Here is a 15840-nt window from a genome sequence, read left to right as displayed (position 1 = left end):
CCTCCCCCACACTCACAGCAGCAGCAGCAGATTCCATAGTCAGATTCCATAACCAAGGTAGCAATCTCTACTAGTCAGGAAGAGAAACCAGCAACACCCCATAGTTCTTGGATCTCCACATCCTACATATCACAATTCAACCCAATTCTTTTTCTCCAGTCAAACTCAGAAGCCAAGTTATTCATCATCCAACTAGCTGGCAGGGCTAGTTCAATGAATCCTGCCCATTCAGCTTACAATTGGGGGTGACAATCATACTTAGGCAACAGTGAAGCACCGCTGTGCACTTTTGTTAATTTGCAACTGCTGTGGTTTCCGTGAGGCTTGCCCATGGAAGAAGGGGAGTCAATGACTCCATTCCCACACTGATAGAGTGAGGCACCCCTTCAGGGGAAGCCCTACAGCAATCTCTTTGCGGCCAGAGACTGCAGACATCCTGGGAGGGGAGCCCTGCCATGGGCATCGTGGCACTTGAGGATACAACTTGGAACCAGGTCAAACTGGTCAAACTTCCTTCAGCTTCACGTCAATTAAATGTTTAAATTTCTAACATTCCCATTAATCAAGAACTGAACTTGAAAATTTAGATTTAATTTTATGTTCCTTTGGTTCAAAAGAAACAACAGTTAAGGTGAAATTGCTTCCTACATTTTCTGATTGTTGCTAAACCTCAAAAAGTATAAAACTTCATTTTAACTATGTTTGATCAGTTTTATCAGTTAATCACCTTGCTTTATGGTAAAAAAGGTAAAGGACCCCTGGACTTAACCGTCCAGTCAAAGGCGACTATGGGGTGCAGCGCTCATCTCGCTTTCAGGTAAGGGAGCCGGCATTTGTCCACAGACAGCTTTCCGGGTTATGTGGCCAGCATGACTAAACCTCTTCTGGTGCAACGGGACACAGTGACGGAAACCAGAACACATGGAAACACCGTTTACCTTCCCACCGCAGCTGTACCTATTTATCTACTTGCACTGGTGTGCTTTCGAACTCCTAGGTTTGCAGGAGCAGGGACAGAGCAATGGGAGATCACCCTCTTGCAGGGATTTGAACCGCCAACTTTCTTATCAGGAAATCCAAGAGCCTCAATAGTTTAGACCACAGCACAACCCCTCCCCCCACATATCTAGCTTTATGGACAACACAGCAGAAAAGGCTTAAAATCAAACCAAGAGTCTAGATAACGGGGGTTTCACTCTGGCCTAGATTTGCTTCCCCAAAGATTACTCATTATTATGAACGTTGTGTTTGCTAAAAACACTGAAAGGTGTTTCTCATAAAACAACAAGGATATTGCTTCAAATCAGGTTCTACAAATGTTAGAAATGTACTCTCTTAAAAACCAAAGCTAGGAATCTGGGGGTTAGGATTCATTCACAGTCCCCAGCACACATTGGACATCCAAGTCTTCAGATTAGCAGTATGTTTCATGAAGAAGAAGAAGAAGAAGAAGAAGAAGAAGAAGAAGAAGAAGAAGCTGCCCTCTTAGAAGACAAAGTCCAGCAACTGGAGGAACGTGTAGCTACGCTCCAAAGAATTAGAGCGCTGGAGCTCTTCTTGGAAGCAACAGAGCACACCGTCTCCACCAAGGAGGAGACTGGGGACTCCCCTGAGAAGGAGGCTAGTTCACCAACACAGGAGCCAGATATATGGAGAAACGTGACGCAAAGAAGTAGGAGGCCCAGGGTTCGCTCTGATTGTTTAGAAATACAAAATCGCTTTGAGGTCCTCTCCCCTAGCATGGAAGACGAAGAGCAGACTCCATTTGAGGATCTCTCCCTCATTACAGTCGATCAGGTATATGAAGATGAGCAGCAAAGTCAGTCCTCAGGGAATGTGCAGGCGACCTTGGAACGGACAGCTCACGGAAGAACCCCGACCAAACCTAAGAGGAGACGTGTAGTGGTGATAGGGGATTCCCTATCAAGATGTCTCGGGAAGTGTGCTGTCTCCCCGGGGCTAAGATTCAAGATGTAACTGAACGACTGCAAGGAATCATAAAACCCACTGACAAATACCCCTTCCTCTTGGTTCATGTGGGAACCAATGACACTGCAAGCAATAGCCTCCAGAAGATCAAAAGAGACTACGAGGCTCTGGGCAGGAAATTGAAGCAATTAAATGCACAAACTGTCAGCTCATCTGTCCTCCCAGTTGAACAACGTGGCCCAGGGAGAGAGGGAAAAATAGTGGAAGTGAACAGCTGGCTTCGCAAATGGTGTAAACAGGAACGGCTTGGATTCTTAGATCACGGACTGCAGTTTCTTGAAGATGGACTTCTGGCAAGCGATGGGCTGCACCTCACAATGGTTGGGAGGAATGTTTTTGCCAAAAATCTCAGAAACCTCATCAGGAGGGCTTTAAACTGACTAATGTGGGGGAGGGAGACAGTGCTCCTGAAGGCAGGAGTCTATCAATTGATGAAGATGATCATCCAAATGTAATAGACCAAATGGAGCAAACAGCACGCAGACCTAGTGGTGGGAGGAAAAAATCCTTAAATAAGAGTCACGGGGGAATGATTAATGGACTTCAATGTCTGTACATTGAAGCTGTACATTGAAGCTGTACAGCTACAGGTTAGTCAGCTGCTGACACCAGACATTTACAATACACAAAGAATTGCATAATATGTCATGAAGGTATACATGGAGATTACAGGAAGTGTCATAACAGACTATGCAAGAAATAAACAAATTCAATTATCACAAGACTCCATTACTAGTAGCTTTAGTGCTGAAAAAGGGAGATTCGTGAATGTCTCTCTCTTTAGGAGGCACACCCTCTTCTTCTAAAAGTACATGCACCTCAGGGCATTTATCACAGTATTTATGCTCAATTGCACAAGAAGGAATATTTACCCTTTAATAAAATTAATTAACACATTTATTACATCATTCCCAGTCTAAGAGGTGATGTGCATCACTGAACAATTGCCATATATAACTGGCAATGGGCAATGAAGGCCAGCTGCCTCAGATTGCCTCTTGCAGGAGCCACAGAGGAGGCCCCAGCTGTGAGGGGTGAGGAAACCTGCAGCCCACTCTCACCTGCAAGGCCACAGGTGGGGAGAGTGTGCCTGTTCCACAAGATCTAAGCAATTAAATAATCCAGCTGCGAACCTGCCAAAAACACCAACATCTGCAAATGGCAGGAAGAGAGGAGTCCCCTCCCCCCCCCGTTGCCTCTGCAAACAGGAAGCAGATTTGTCTTGGCCTTCAAGCCGCCTAGATTTCAAACAGAGCAGACAAAGGAAGTGTTTCCCTTTATGCTTCCTTTGCCCACATGATGTGATTGCTGGAAGCTCTGGAACCCATTTCCTTTGTTGATGCAGCATGATTCAAAACCACAGGGGCAGACTTTCCATGCAGTGGTTGCTGTAAGTGCCCATCACTTCCACAATGGAACAGATGGAAGCCTTGAACTGGACACTTTACTGTAGATAATAATTTGGAAATTCACAATTTTGTAAAGTGCTACATATCTGAATATGAAGTATGATGTCCATAAAACTCAAGCTTCTGCTTTTTTTATGGGTGTTTTATCTAAAACCTGTTATCTCTTTTCCCCCTCACCTACAGAAGCCCAAACAGTAGCATTTCAGTATAAAGCGGCAGAAAAAATCCTTAGGAAAAAATCCTTAAATAAGAGACATGGGGGAATGATTAATGGACTTCAATGTCTGTACACTAATGCGCAAAGCATGGGAAATAAACAAGATGAGCTTGAGCTCTTGGTGCAGCAAACTAAATATGACATAATAGGCATCACTGAAACCTGGTGGGATAAGTCCCACGATTGGAATGTAATAATGGAGGGATACAATCTATTTCAGAGAAACAAACCAGACAAGAAAGGAGGAGGAGTGGCGTTATATGTCAGGGATGTGTATACCTGTGAAGAGATCCAAGATTTAGAACCTCAAAGCCAAAGTGAGAGCATTTGGGTCAAAATTAAGGGAGAGAAGAATAACAGTGACCTCATTGTGGGAGTTTACTATAGATCCCCAAGCCAAACGGAGGACATAGATGATGCCTTCCTGGAACAGATGGCCAAGCATGCAAAAGGAAGGGAGATAGTAGTAATGGGGGACTTCAATTATTTGCTGGATGTCAAACTCAGCCAAGAGCATAAGGTCAAACAGATTCCTCACTGGCCTTGCAGACAACTTTGTTGTCCAGAAAGTGGGAGAAGCAACAAGAGGAACAGCCATTTTAGATCTGGTCCTAACCAATGTTGATGACCTGGTTAGTGGGGTAGAAGTGGAAGGATCATTAGGCGCGAGTGATCATGCTCTTCTGAAGTTTACTATACAGCGGAAAGGAACAGCCAAGCATACTAGGACTCAATTTCTTGACTTTAAGAAAGCTGACTTCATAAAACTTAGGGAAGTGCTGGGTGAGATCCCATGGACAGTAATACTAAAAGGAAAGGGAGTTCATGATGGCTGGGAGTTTGTTAAGAGGGAGATAGTAAAAGCACAACTTCAGGCAATACCAATGAGACGGAAACATGGAAGGTGCCTAAAGAAGCCAGGGTGGCTATCTAAAGAACTTTAAACTGAGTTTAAAAGGATGTGTACAAAAAATGGAAAAGGGGGGAAACCACCAAAGAGGAATTCAAACAAATAGCCAGCACGTGTAGACACAAAGTCAGAAAAGCTAAAGCACAGAATGAACTCAGGCTTGCTAGAGAGGTTAAAAGCAACAAAAAAGGCTTTTATGGGTATGTTCGTAACAAAAGGAAGAACAAAGAAACCGTGGGGTCACTCAGAGGAGAAGATGGTGAAATGCAAACAGGGGACACAGAAAGGGCTGAACTCCTCAATGCCTTCTTTGCCTCAGTCTTCTCCGATAAAGAAAACAATGCCCGACCTGAAGAATTTGGAGCAAATGATTCAGCAGAGGAAACACAGCCCAGAATAACTAAGGAGATAGTACAAGAATACTTGGCTAGTTTAGATGTATTCAAGTCTCCAGGGCCAGATGAACTGCATCCAAGAGTATTAAAAGAACTGGCAGATGTGATCTCAGAACCACTGGCAGTCATCTTTGAGAATTCCTGGAGAACAGGCGAAGTCCCGGCAGACTGGAGGAGGGCAAATGTTGTCCCTATTTTCAAAAAGGGGAAAAGAGAGGACCCAAATAATTACCGCCCAGTCAGTCTGACATCAATACCAGGGAAGATTCTGGAGCAGATCATTAAGCAAACAGTCTGTGAGCACCTAGAAAGGAGTGATCACCAATAGTCAGCATGGATTTCTGAAAAATAAGTCATGTCAGACGAACCTGATCTCGTTTTTTGACAGAATTACAAGCCTGGTAGATGAAGGGAACACAGTGGATGTAGCCTACCTTGATTTCAGCAAGGCATTTGACAAGGTGCCCCATGATATTCTTGTAAAGAAGCTGGTAAAATGCGGACTTGACTATGCTACCACTCAGTGGATTTGTAACTAACTGACCGAACCCAAAGGGTGCTCATCAATGGTTCCTCTTCATCCTGGAGAAGAGTGACTAGTGGGGTGCCACAGGGTTCTGTCTTGGGCCCAGTCTTATTCAACATCTTTATCAACGACTTGGATGATGGAATCAAGGGGATCCTGATCAAATTTGCAGATGACACCAAACTAGGAGGGGTGGCTAACACCCCAGAGGACAGGATCACACTTCAAAACGACCTTGACAGATTAGAGAACTGGGCCAAAACAAACAAGATGAACTTTAACAGGGAGAAATGTAAAGTATTGCACTTGGGCAAAAAAAATGAGAGGCACAAATACAAGATGGGTGACACCTGGCTTGAGAGCAGTACATGTGAAAAGGATCTAGGAGTCTTGGTTGACCACAAACTTGACATGAGCCAACAGTGTGACGCGGCAGCTAAAAAAGCCAATGCAATTCTGGGCAGCATCAATAGGAGTATAGCATCTAGATCAAGGGAAGTAATAGTGCCACTGTATTCTGCTCTGGTCAGACCTCACCTGGAGTACTGTGTCCAGTTCTGGGCACTACAGTTCAAGGACACTGACAAAATGGAACATGTCCAGAGGAGGGCAACCAAAATGGTCAAAGGCCTGGAAACGATGCCTTATGAAGAACGGCTAAGGGAGCTGGGCATGTTTAGCCTGGAGAAGAGGAGGTTAAGGGGTGATATGATAGCCATGTTCAAATATATAAAAGGAGGGACATAGAGGAGGGAGAAAGGTTGTTTTCTACTACTCCAGAGAAGCGGACACGGAGCAATGGATCCAAACTACAAGAAAGAAAATTCCACCTAAACATTAGGAAGAACTTCCTGACAGTAAGAGCTGTTTGACAGTGGAATTTGCTGCCAAGGAGCGTGGTGGAGTCTCCTTCTTTGGAGGTCTTTAAGCAGAGACTTGACAACCATATGTCAGGAGTGCTCTGATGGTGTTTCCTGCTTGGCAGGGGGTTGGACTCGATGGACCTTGTGGTCTCTTCCAACTCTATGATTCTATGATTCTAAGAGGAGGAGGAGGAATTTGGATTTGATATCCCTGATATCAAATATCAGGGATATCCCGTTTTATCACTATCCGAAGGAGTCTCAAAGAGGCTCACAATCTCCTTTCCTTCCTCCCCCACAACAAACACTCTGTGAGGTGAGTTGGGCTGAGAGACTTCAGTGTGACTGGCCCAAAATCACCCAGCAGCTGCATGTGGAGGAGCGGGGAAGCGAACCCGGTTCACCAGATTAGGAGTCTACTGCTCTTTAACCACTACACCACGCTGGCTCCCTCAAGCAAGACTGATTGGTCTACAAAACTGACAGAATTTTAAAACTTCTACAAAACTGACAGAATTTTAAAACTTGTAGTTCCATTTAAACACACAGAAATATTTACTACATAGAAAATCTCTCATAGATAGTTAAACTCTCATAAACTGGCCCAGGTATATAGAAACATCTCAAAGAATGGTAGGTTGCATTAACATCCCCTGTTATACAGAGAATGCAAGTGATTGCAACAAAATGTTGAATTGTGGTTTCTACTCAAGGTGGCCGGCATAGCCCTCTTATGAGAGACGCCATTCCATTCTCTCTCCATGCCCCCCCCTTTTTCCAACAGCCCATGATTTTCAACTAGGTTTTACTCAGATTAAAGGTAAAGGTAAAGGTACCCCTGCCCGTACGGGCCAGTCTTGACAGACTCTGGGGTTGTGCGCCCATCTCACTTAAGAGGCCAGGGGCCAGCGCTGTCCGGAGACACTTCCGGGTCACGTGGCCAGCGTAACATCGCTGCTCTGGCCAGAGCCAGAGCCAGAGCCGCACACGGAAACGCCGTTTACCTTCCCGCTGGTAAGCGGTCCCTATTTATCTACTTGCACCTGGAGGTGCTTTCGAACTGCTAGGTTGGCAGGCGCTGGGACCGAGCAGCGGGAGCGCACCCCGCCGCAGGGATTCGAACCGCCGATTGGCAAGTCCTAGGCGCTGAGGCTTTAACCCACAGCGCCACCTGCGTCCCTTTTTACTCAGATTAGGCCCACTGAAATAATTGGGCCTAACTTCTGCTCTTCAAATGGGTTTAAATACCTCTGTCTGGGGTTACTGAGCCTGGTCAGTGTTTTCAGCTGTTTTTGAAGTCCACCCTCCCCTCCCCTCCCCACCAACAGCTAGTTGTTTCCTAAAGGAAACAACTTTTGCAAAGGAGCCTGTGAGTGCCTCACTCCTGTATATGGACAGTGCCAGTTTGTCTACGTAACAATCCCTAACAATTTTTCTTTTAATAATAAAATAAAAATAAAAATAAAAATCAGGAGTAAAAGGGATGCAATTATAGAATTACAAATGGGTACTTTTGTACTAGGGACGCAGGGGGCACTGTGGGTTAAACCACAGAGCCTAGGGCTTGCCGATCAGAAAGTCGGTGGTTCGAATCCCCATGACGGGGTGAGCTCCCATTGCTTGGTCCCTGCTCCTGCCAACCTAGCAGTTCAAAAGCACGTCAAAGTGCAAGTAGATAAATAGGTACCGCTCCGGCAGGAAGGTAAATAGCATTTCCATGTGCTGCTCTGGTTCACCAGAAGCAACTTAGTCATGCTGGCCACATGATCTGGAAGCTGTACGCCAGCTCCCTCGGCCAGTAAATTGAGATGAGCGCCGCAACCCCAGAGTCATTCACAACTGGACTTAACTGTCAGGGGTCCTTTACCTTTTTACCTTACTTTTGTACTATGAAAGAAATAGAAAAAATAAAAAGGTCTTCCTTATAGGCACCACCAAATAAAGTATTTCAAAGGGATTTGCTATCCTTGTGAACTCCGTGCCATATATTTGATTAATAGCCCTCAAATAAGAAATAAATGAAATAAGAAGAATCAGAATGACCTCTGCTGACTTGAACATTACATGTCAATTTCTCTTTGACAGCAATAAGAATAACTTTTTTGCACCAGTTATCTAGGGCAGTGTTTCCCAACCTTGGGCCTCCAGCTGTTTTTGAACTACAATTCCCATCATCCCTGACTACTGGTCTTGCTAGCTAGGGATGATGGGAGTTGCAGGCCAAAAACATCTGGAGGCCCAAGGTTGGGAAACACTGGTCTAGGGTGCATTGGTGCATCATGGCGCGCTTTTTCAGCCCAGAGCAAGGACAAATCAAGTGCCTACTGGAAGATACACAATTAACTGTTCACATAGAAGATCCATATTACCTTTCTCAAAAACAGACCAAATACATAGTTTAGTGTCTAGGATCACATTTCCCCCTTTAACTGTATTGATTTCTGTAATTACTTGTTTCCAAAATTTATGAACTTCAACACAACTCCTCATGTGCCAATAAGATCCTGGCTCCCCACAGCCCTGTGAGCACAAGGCTAGGGGAGGGATCTTTGACCCCATCAGGAGCTTATCCCCTATGGTGTTTAACATCTACATGAAACAGCTGAGTGGGGTCATCCAGAGGTTTGGAGATCATTGTCAGCAATATGTTTTTCTTTTACATCTTCAGGTGAAGCAGTGGAAGTGCTGGAGGAGAGCCAACAAACTTAGCTCCAGCCATATAAGACTTGAGACACTGTTAGTGGGGGGGGGGGGGTCCGTAGAACAGATGAATGGGAAGTGGTCTGCTCTTGATGGGGGTTACACTTTGTCTGAAGGAGCAGGTTCATAGCTTGGGGGTCCTCCTGAATCCTTGAGGCTCAGGTGGCCTCCGTGGCACAGAGTGCCTTCCATCAGCTTCATCTGGTGGCCTAGCAGTGCCCCTATCTGGACAGGGAGAGACCCACTTATGTCGTCCATGCTCCGGTAACCTCTAGGTTCGATTACTGCAACGCTTTATATGTAGAGCTGCCTCTGAAGATGGTTTGGAAACTTCAGCTGGTGCAAAATTTGGCAGGCAGGTCAAATGGAGGCCTGCACATTAGCTGAGATCCCACATTAGCTGAGATCGGTAGCGGATCATAAACAATCGTCCTTTAAAAAAAAAAAACCACCCAAGGGGGGAGGCGAGCTCCACTTGCAGATTGATACCTGGCTCTCGTCCACCATGGATGACAGGAGACAGGAGGCGCTGAGTGCAAAGCAATTCGCTTATTGGTAACCCCCTGATACAGCCATTATGGGGAGGGGTTCTTCTGTTTATTTGAAAGAAACTGGATCTAATTTACAGGCATGTACTGGACTAATTGGACAAGATAATCTGCTAAATGAATCAGCCGCAACATTTTGATCTGGAGAGATGATTTTCTACGTAGCGAACACTGGTATGTTGGGGGAAGCAAGCCTTTACGCTTTCTTTATATATCATGTTTGCTGCATTATTGATTTGGCAAACCTCCCCTTGAGTGCTAGTGGATTGATAAAAAGCAAAATGAATTAACGAGAATAAGATAATATTTATGGATTACTACAAAAATAGAACTGCGTGAGAGTATTGATATGATTTAAAGCATTGATCTTCCACTGAATCTCAATTAGGGCTATGGCCTTTGAAGATTTACCATGGCTCTGGCGGGATGCCAGATTGTTAGCAGTGGAATACTGGAGGATAAGATAAGTTGGAGACCTGCCCGGGGCAATGGCGGGACGCCAGACCTTTTCTGTATTAATGTGGCTACTATTGAATTATTGTAATTAAAATTAATTTAAAATACAAAATTTGGCAGCCAGGTTGCTCACCAGGACAAAACAGTTTGAGCATATGACACTGATCCTGGTCCGACTGCACTGGCCACCAATTAGTTTCTGGGCCCAATTCAAAATGCTGCCTTTGATCTATAAAGCCTTAAACAGCTCAGGACCACAATACCTCAAGGCCTGCCTCTCCCCCTATGAATTGGCCTGGACCCTGAGATCATCCTCGGAGGCCCTTCTTCATGTGTCTCCTCCACAAAAGGTCTGGAATATGGCAACACGAGAACAGGCCTTTTGGGCAGTGCTCCCTGTTTGTGGAATACTTCCCTCAGGGAGATTTAGTTGGTGCCTTCATTATGTACCTTTTGGGGCCAGATGAAAATGTTCCTCTTCAACCAATTCTTGGGCTGATTAACATTCTAGCCACCTTTTATTGTGTGTTTGGGGGGGGGGGGATTGTATTGTTTTAAATGTGTTTGGGGAGGGGGTTATTGGTTTGTTCCTTTTGTTCCTGTTTTTATTGTGTATATTGTGTTTCTTGCATTTTTATACTGTAGACTGCCCTGAAATCTTTGGGTGAAGGGAAGCAGTAAAATTTAAAATAAAGTAATTTGATCTGATTGACAAAAGTATAACAGGAGTTATGCAAGTTGTGGCTGGGCTTCTAGCCAACCTACCGGAAATATACTAAGAGCCTCTGAGCTTTTGCACCCAGCAAGTGGAACGAAGGAGAAAGGCCAACAGGAGAAGTGGCACTGCTCTCCAGAAGGCAGAGTCCCTGCATGTCTCTTTTAGGAAATGCTCCACATCCCTTAACCATCTAATATGGACAGCTAGAGAACCCTCATCTGAAGCTCGGTCCTGCTTTTTCCTCACTCCCACCCAACAGCTCTGAACAACTGAAATAGACCCCTTTCTTCCATTCTTATCTCTCTTGCTTCCAGCAAGCCTTGTGTTCCTGCCCCCTCTCCGTTTAGTTTGCACCAGATCATAGTCCAACAAACACATGCCCACACCAAAGCCAAAAAGGCCTCCAAGCAGAGGATGCGAAGGAGAATCTCCCTGAGGGTGGTCTACATGGCACTGCTGGGGAAACTACTTTTCCCTCAGACTGGCTTGGTACAGCTGCCGTCCTCAATGGGAAGAGCTGCCTAGTTTAAAGGCAGAGAATCCTAAAAATGTAAAAGAGGGACCCTGAAAGTGCCCATCAACAGTTGGCACCTGCCACACAGACTGAGCAGGCCCACACTCATTCCTCTGAGGCCCCACTTCCACAGCACAGGCATCACCAAGACTCTGCACCTGAACTAGCTATGGGCATATAGGGCAATACTAATTAAAACACCCGACTGACTGGCTGCATGAAATTCAGCAGCTGACAAACAGTTGCCGCAGCACCCAAGAGTGAAGTGTGACAGCACCCAATGGTTGCTCTGTGTGAGATATCCAGAAAATGGTTCGCAGGAGCTGGGAGGAATGCTTGCTACACTGTGCCTCAGCCAATAAACTAGATTAAATCTCTGCATACAGAAATGTTAATTTCTCCACCAAAATTTAGTTCTGCACCAAGTACATCTTAAGTATCACATTTCTCTGATTGTAGAAATACAGAGTGCTTTGGTTTTATTTTGTCCATAAGGAAAAAATAAGAGTTACTTTGGGCACTGGTGGCTCTAATAGTTTACCTCTGCATCGTAGCGAACAGCTGCAGAGAGCAAGGAGAAAGCGTTCTCCACAGTGATTCCTCTTTTGATAAGATGCTGACAGAGTTTTTTCAGTCTGTTTTCGCAATATGATGTAGCCAAATCCAGAAGCCCTAAAATCAAAATGCCACATTAAAATGTTATTTTTTCTGTTCTTAACAGCTCCAGTGCAGCATTTCTCTGTACACTCAGCATAGGACATATGAAGCTGAATCATAAAATAATGGTAAGAGATAAATACATCATCCTCACCCCACTGGATAGGAAACCAACCACAAAACTGGGATAGCAGCATTGGAACGCCAGGAAAAAGGGGGCAGGAATCAGCAGGCAGTAAAGATAAAATACAAGAGTTATTCCCTGCTCAAGGATGGGGGAGATCCTTCCTCAGAGGGACATTTCCCACAGCAATTATTGAATACAAGGAACATTACAGCGTCTCCTGTTGAGTAAACTGCATTTGTGTCAACTGTCCTTTGAATTTGAGAATTGCTGCTGGAAACATGAGCTCAAGAAAGGATTTCTTCTCTTGAAACATGCCAAGGGAAAAAAAATCTCATTTCCAGTGCTTTTTTTCTGGGGGGGGGGGGGAGGTGCCGCATGATTCCCCCCCCCCCCCCGATTTCTCTCACACTGTGTACCATTGAGTACGGCCAAGGGAAAACACTGCTCATTTCTAGCACCTAGATTTCCTCCCCTCTGCTCTGTTTCCTCAAGATAGAATCCACCCCTTAAAACTAGCTTCCATTGGCTTAGAAGGAACCACCCGTGTATTGGCAAATAAATACAGCAAATTAATGATACCATAACTGTAAGCTGCTCTTTTTGAAGTAAAAACTTTCCAAATGAATTTTCATTTTTAGCACCAATTTGAAACAATAGTGCTCAGAGCCCAGATCCATTTTTTTGAAGCAAGCTGCTCTACTTCCATCAGCTCAGTTCACCCCAGACCAGCACTGTCGGCTGACAGGGTCCATAAGGCAGCAGAGGCCTCAAGAGCTGTTGCAGACACCTTATTTCCAAACCCCATCCCTGGCGAAAATGCAAGCAGGGCAGGCAAAGGTGCGCTGGCTGAATTGTCTCGTTTAACTGCCACTGGGGATGTGCCTCCATGTCTATTTCTTCTTCCCTTCCCTTTCTTGAAACAAAGTCAGTTCTCCACAATTTCTCTGCACAATTTAGCCCCCGCCCCCAAGTGCTACCTATCGCGTCTTCAGGTGGCAGATCAACGCTGTCTGTGTAGAGATACTCCAGAAAAGCACGGTATACCGGGTAGGAAAACTGGTCAATTTCTATCACCTCCTTCATGTCTTCATTCCAATATGACTGGAACATAGTACGAAAATGCTCACATCTGTTGGGGGGGGGGAGGAAAAAACTACATTCCAGATTCTGCAGAATACATTAGGAACATGGGAAAGTACCACCTAAGAATTCATCACAATATTCTGTACTCCTCCCCTGCCCCCAATAGTTTAAGTTAGAATTGGGACATACTCATCATGACAGTGGGTTGTAGCCAATGGTGCCATTGTGCCCAAAAAAAGCACGTACATTTGCAAAAGTGGATTTTTGTTTTGTACCCTACTCAATTGCATTTTATTTTTATCTAATTTCCATGAAATGTTATTTAATGTTGTTGAAAGCATATACTGCACCAAGATCTGCAATAGGAAGTGGGAGACTGGTGAAGTTTGGATGAACCTGGCATGAGAATAAAACAAATTAAAATAAAAGGAGTGGGAAAGATCTGGTTGATTAAAGAAACAAAGATGAACAATCAAGTTTATTAGACACTTTGGACATAGCATTAGCACTCGGCCACAGGGCATTAGACATAAGTATTACCTGATTTTCAAGACAGCTTTATGTACATAAATGAATTTTCCATCTACTCTAAATTTTAGATCCGAGGTTTCAGGGCTATCAAATTCTCTCTTCAGGGACTCTGTCACTGTTAAGAAGTCCTCATGCTCTGCAAAGATTAAACATCATTATACTGAAAGCAATATTAAGGGTCCGTACACAGTCTGCATCCAAGGTGCTTTCACTGCTGGTTTGAGAAGCAACATAGACACAGAGCTAACCATAATCTGCATCTGTCCTGCAGTTTCTTATGAAGCACTGCATTTTGGATGCCTTTCCCCCACAAACCAGCTTCTGTCTTAATTAAAGATGCAAATACATGTTAAAAGGAGAGGGGATAGTTTTCCACAAGTTCATTAAGTAGGAATCCACAGAATTGTCACTGTGATTAGCTGACTGTTTAAATTCTGCCTGTCATAATTGGGGGCAATCTCTATCAAGGAAAAATATGTTCTGTTGTTCATGTGCTCTTTTTTAAAAAAACCAGGCCAGCATTTGCTCAAAATGAGCAGGAGGTAAATGAAGTTACCAGTCTCTGCTGTTGTGTCACTAGTCTCCCACTCTGTCATTTTAAAATAGCATTATTTCTCCTTAGCCTTTTCATTTCCACTGCTGCTTGCTTTATTGGGTGAGGGTGGCGGCGGCAATAGCAACTTAGTAACAACTTAAAAGAGTGTGTTAAAATATTGCTGCATAACAGCCCTGAGACCCAATCTACTTCTTCTTTTCAAGAAAAAGGAAAATGCACTCCTGGGGACATGAATTTGTTGGAGCATGCTTAACATTTTCCCTTTGGGCTGTTGGTTTTTAAAACTGCTGAAAGCCACTTGCAAGAGTCATCCCATTCTCCCAAGTGCTGCTGTTGCAGTTAACTTCACAGCACCTCACCCAAATACATGCCCCTCTTTTAAAAAATAAATAAAATCCAAAGCCAGGAGCAGGCATAGGCATAGGCAAACTCCGGTCCTCCAGATGTTTGGGACTACAATTCCCATCATCCCTGACCACAGGTCCTGTTAGCTAGGGGTGATGGGAATTGTAGTCCCAAACATCTGGAGGACCGGAGTTTGCCTATGCCTGGCCAGGAGAATGAAAACACAACAGTATTCTCTCAGCTTCCCATTCCAGCAATGAGCAGAACTCATTAAAGTCTCTCAGCTAAAGCCTCCCAGCATCGCCTGCCAAAAAACCCAATATGGAGATAATAATCACGGCCTGCGTTCACATTTTCATTGTCAGGGTACTTTTACAAATGAGAAGTCACATTTTTTGTCTGAAGTTAAACTTGAGGGAGGGATCCGGAGCTCCTGCCTTGGCTGCTCTCTCTTGTCACTCTTTCTCCCAGTCAGAGCGACACTAAAATTCTAGCTCTTTCCATTGTTCTCTATGGATGCTTCTACCACAGGAAGAGCAACTAAGAGCTTTAAAATGAACCAAAAGTCCTTTCTCCAGACAGTGGGCATGTCACTAAAGGTTTTATTTCACTTCCTTCATTAGTTAGGAGCAATGAAAGACAAGAGCAAGTTCTTGTTTCCTATAAAATATTTGGGTCAAATGCAAATATTTTGCCTCTTATTTACAATTCTAAAATAGCTGGAGACTTGCTTTTTCTTTTAAATTAAAAACAGAGAATCTTGAGAAGCCAACAGTCCAAATGTGTGGTGGCTGGAATGGGGCCAGGTGTGACCAGACCTTGAACAGAATCCTGCTCCATCCCTTTCCCCCAATCCTGATCACTTCTCCCAGCAAGCGCCCTCTGCTAAAAGGCATTGTAGCTGACCTCTCTCACCCCCCACCGCATGAAAGGCAACATGGGTATTTTGCACTATCACAGGAAAAGCCAAGAGTGACAATCCAATGGTCTGGTGGCTGAACTTTTGGGTTCCTTTGATGCTATTTTCCCCTCCCACAGAAATAAGTGAAAGCTGCCCATTGAAAATGGAAAGAAATCCAGGATGTTCATTAGCATAGCTGTAATTGAGCATCAGTGGGCCTGCCTAGAACAAAAAAGAGAATAGTTAATACTTCAAGTTGTATTTTCTTTTCTTTTTTAAAGATATTTATTACTTTTAAAGCTTACAAAATAGGGAAAAAAGAAAGAGGGGGAAAAAACAAAAAACACAAGGAAGAAAAAAACAAAGGGAAAAAAAGCAATACAATACACAACCTA

At 44.3% G+C, this 15840-nt stretch overlaps 1 protein-coding gene across 4 annotated transcripts in view; it reads right to left on the bottom strand.

Moving 5' to 3' along the window:
* RCBTB1 (RCC1 and BTB domain containing protein 1) overlaps positions 1-15840 on the bottom strand; it is a 53024-nt gene that overhangs the window by 2006 nt on the left and 35178 nt on the right. For 2 of the 4 annotated variants that reach the window (XM_079971039.1, XM_079971038.1), the window contains exons 9-11: positions 13653-13779; positions 13007-13158; positions 11787-11917 (exon numbers count right to left, since the gene is read on the bottom strand). In XM_079971039.1, the coding sequence (XP_079827165.1) occupies positions 11787-11917; positions 13007-13158; positions 13653-13779 (410 nt within the window). Of the gene's footprint in view, positions 1-11786; positions 11918-13006; positions 13159-13558; positions 15668-15840 lie in introns of those variants that run through there. The other 2 variants (XM_079971040.1, XM_079971041.1) reach the window with 2 other exon arrangements.

This window comes from Podarcis cretensis, assembly GCF_951804945.1.
Source record: "Podarcis cretensis genome assembly, chromosome: 3".
In the NCBI taxonomy this organism is placed as follows: domain Eukaryota; kingdom Metazoa; phylum Chordata; class Lepidosauria; order Squamata; family Lacertidae; genus Podarcis; species Podarcis cretensis.
Note: the sequence above shows the minus strand (reverse complement) of the source record. Positions and strands in the feature narration are given on the sequence as shown.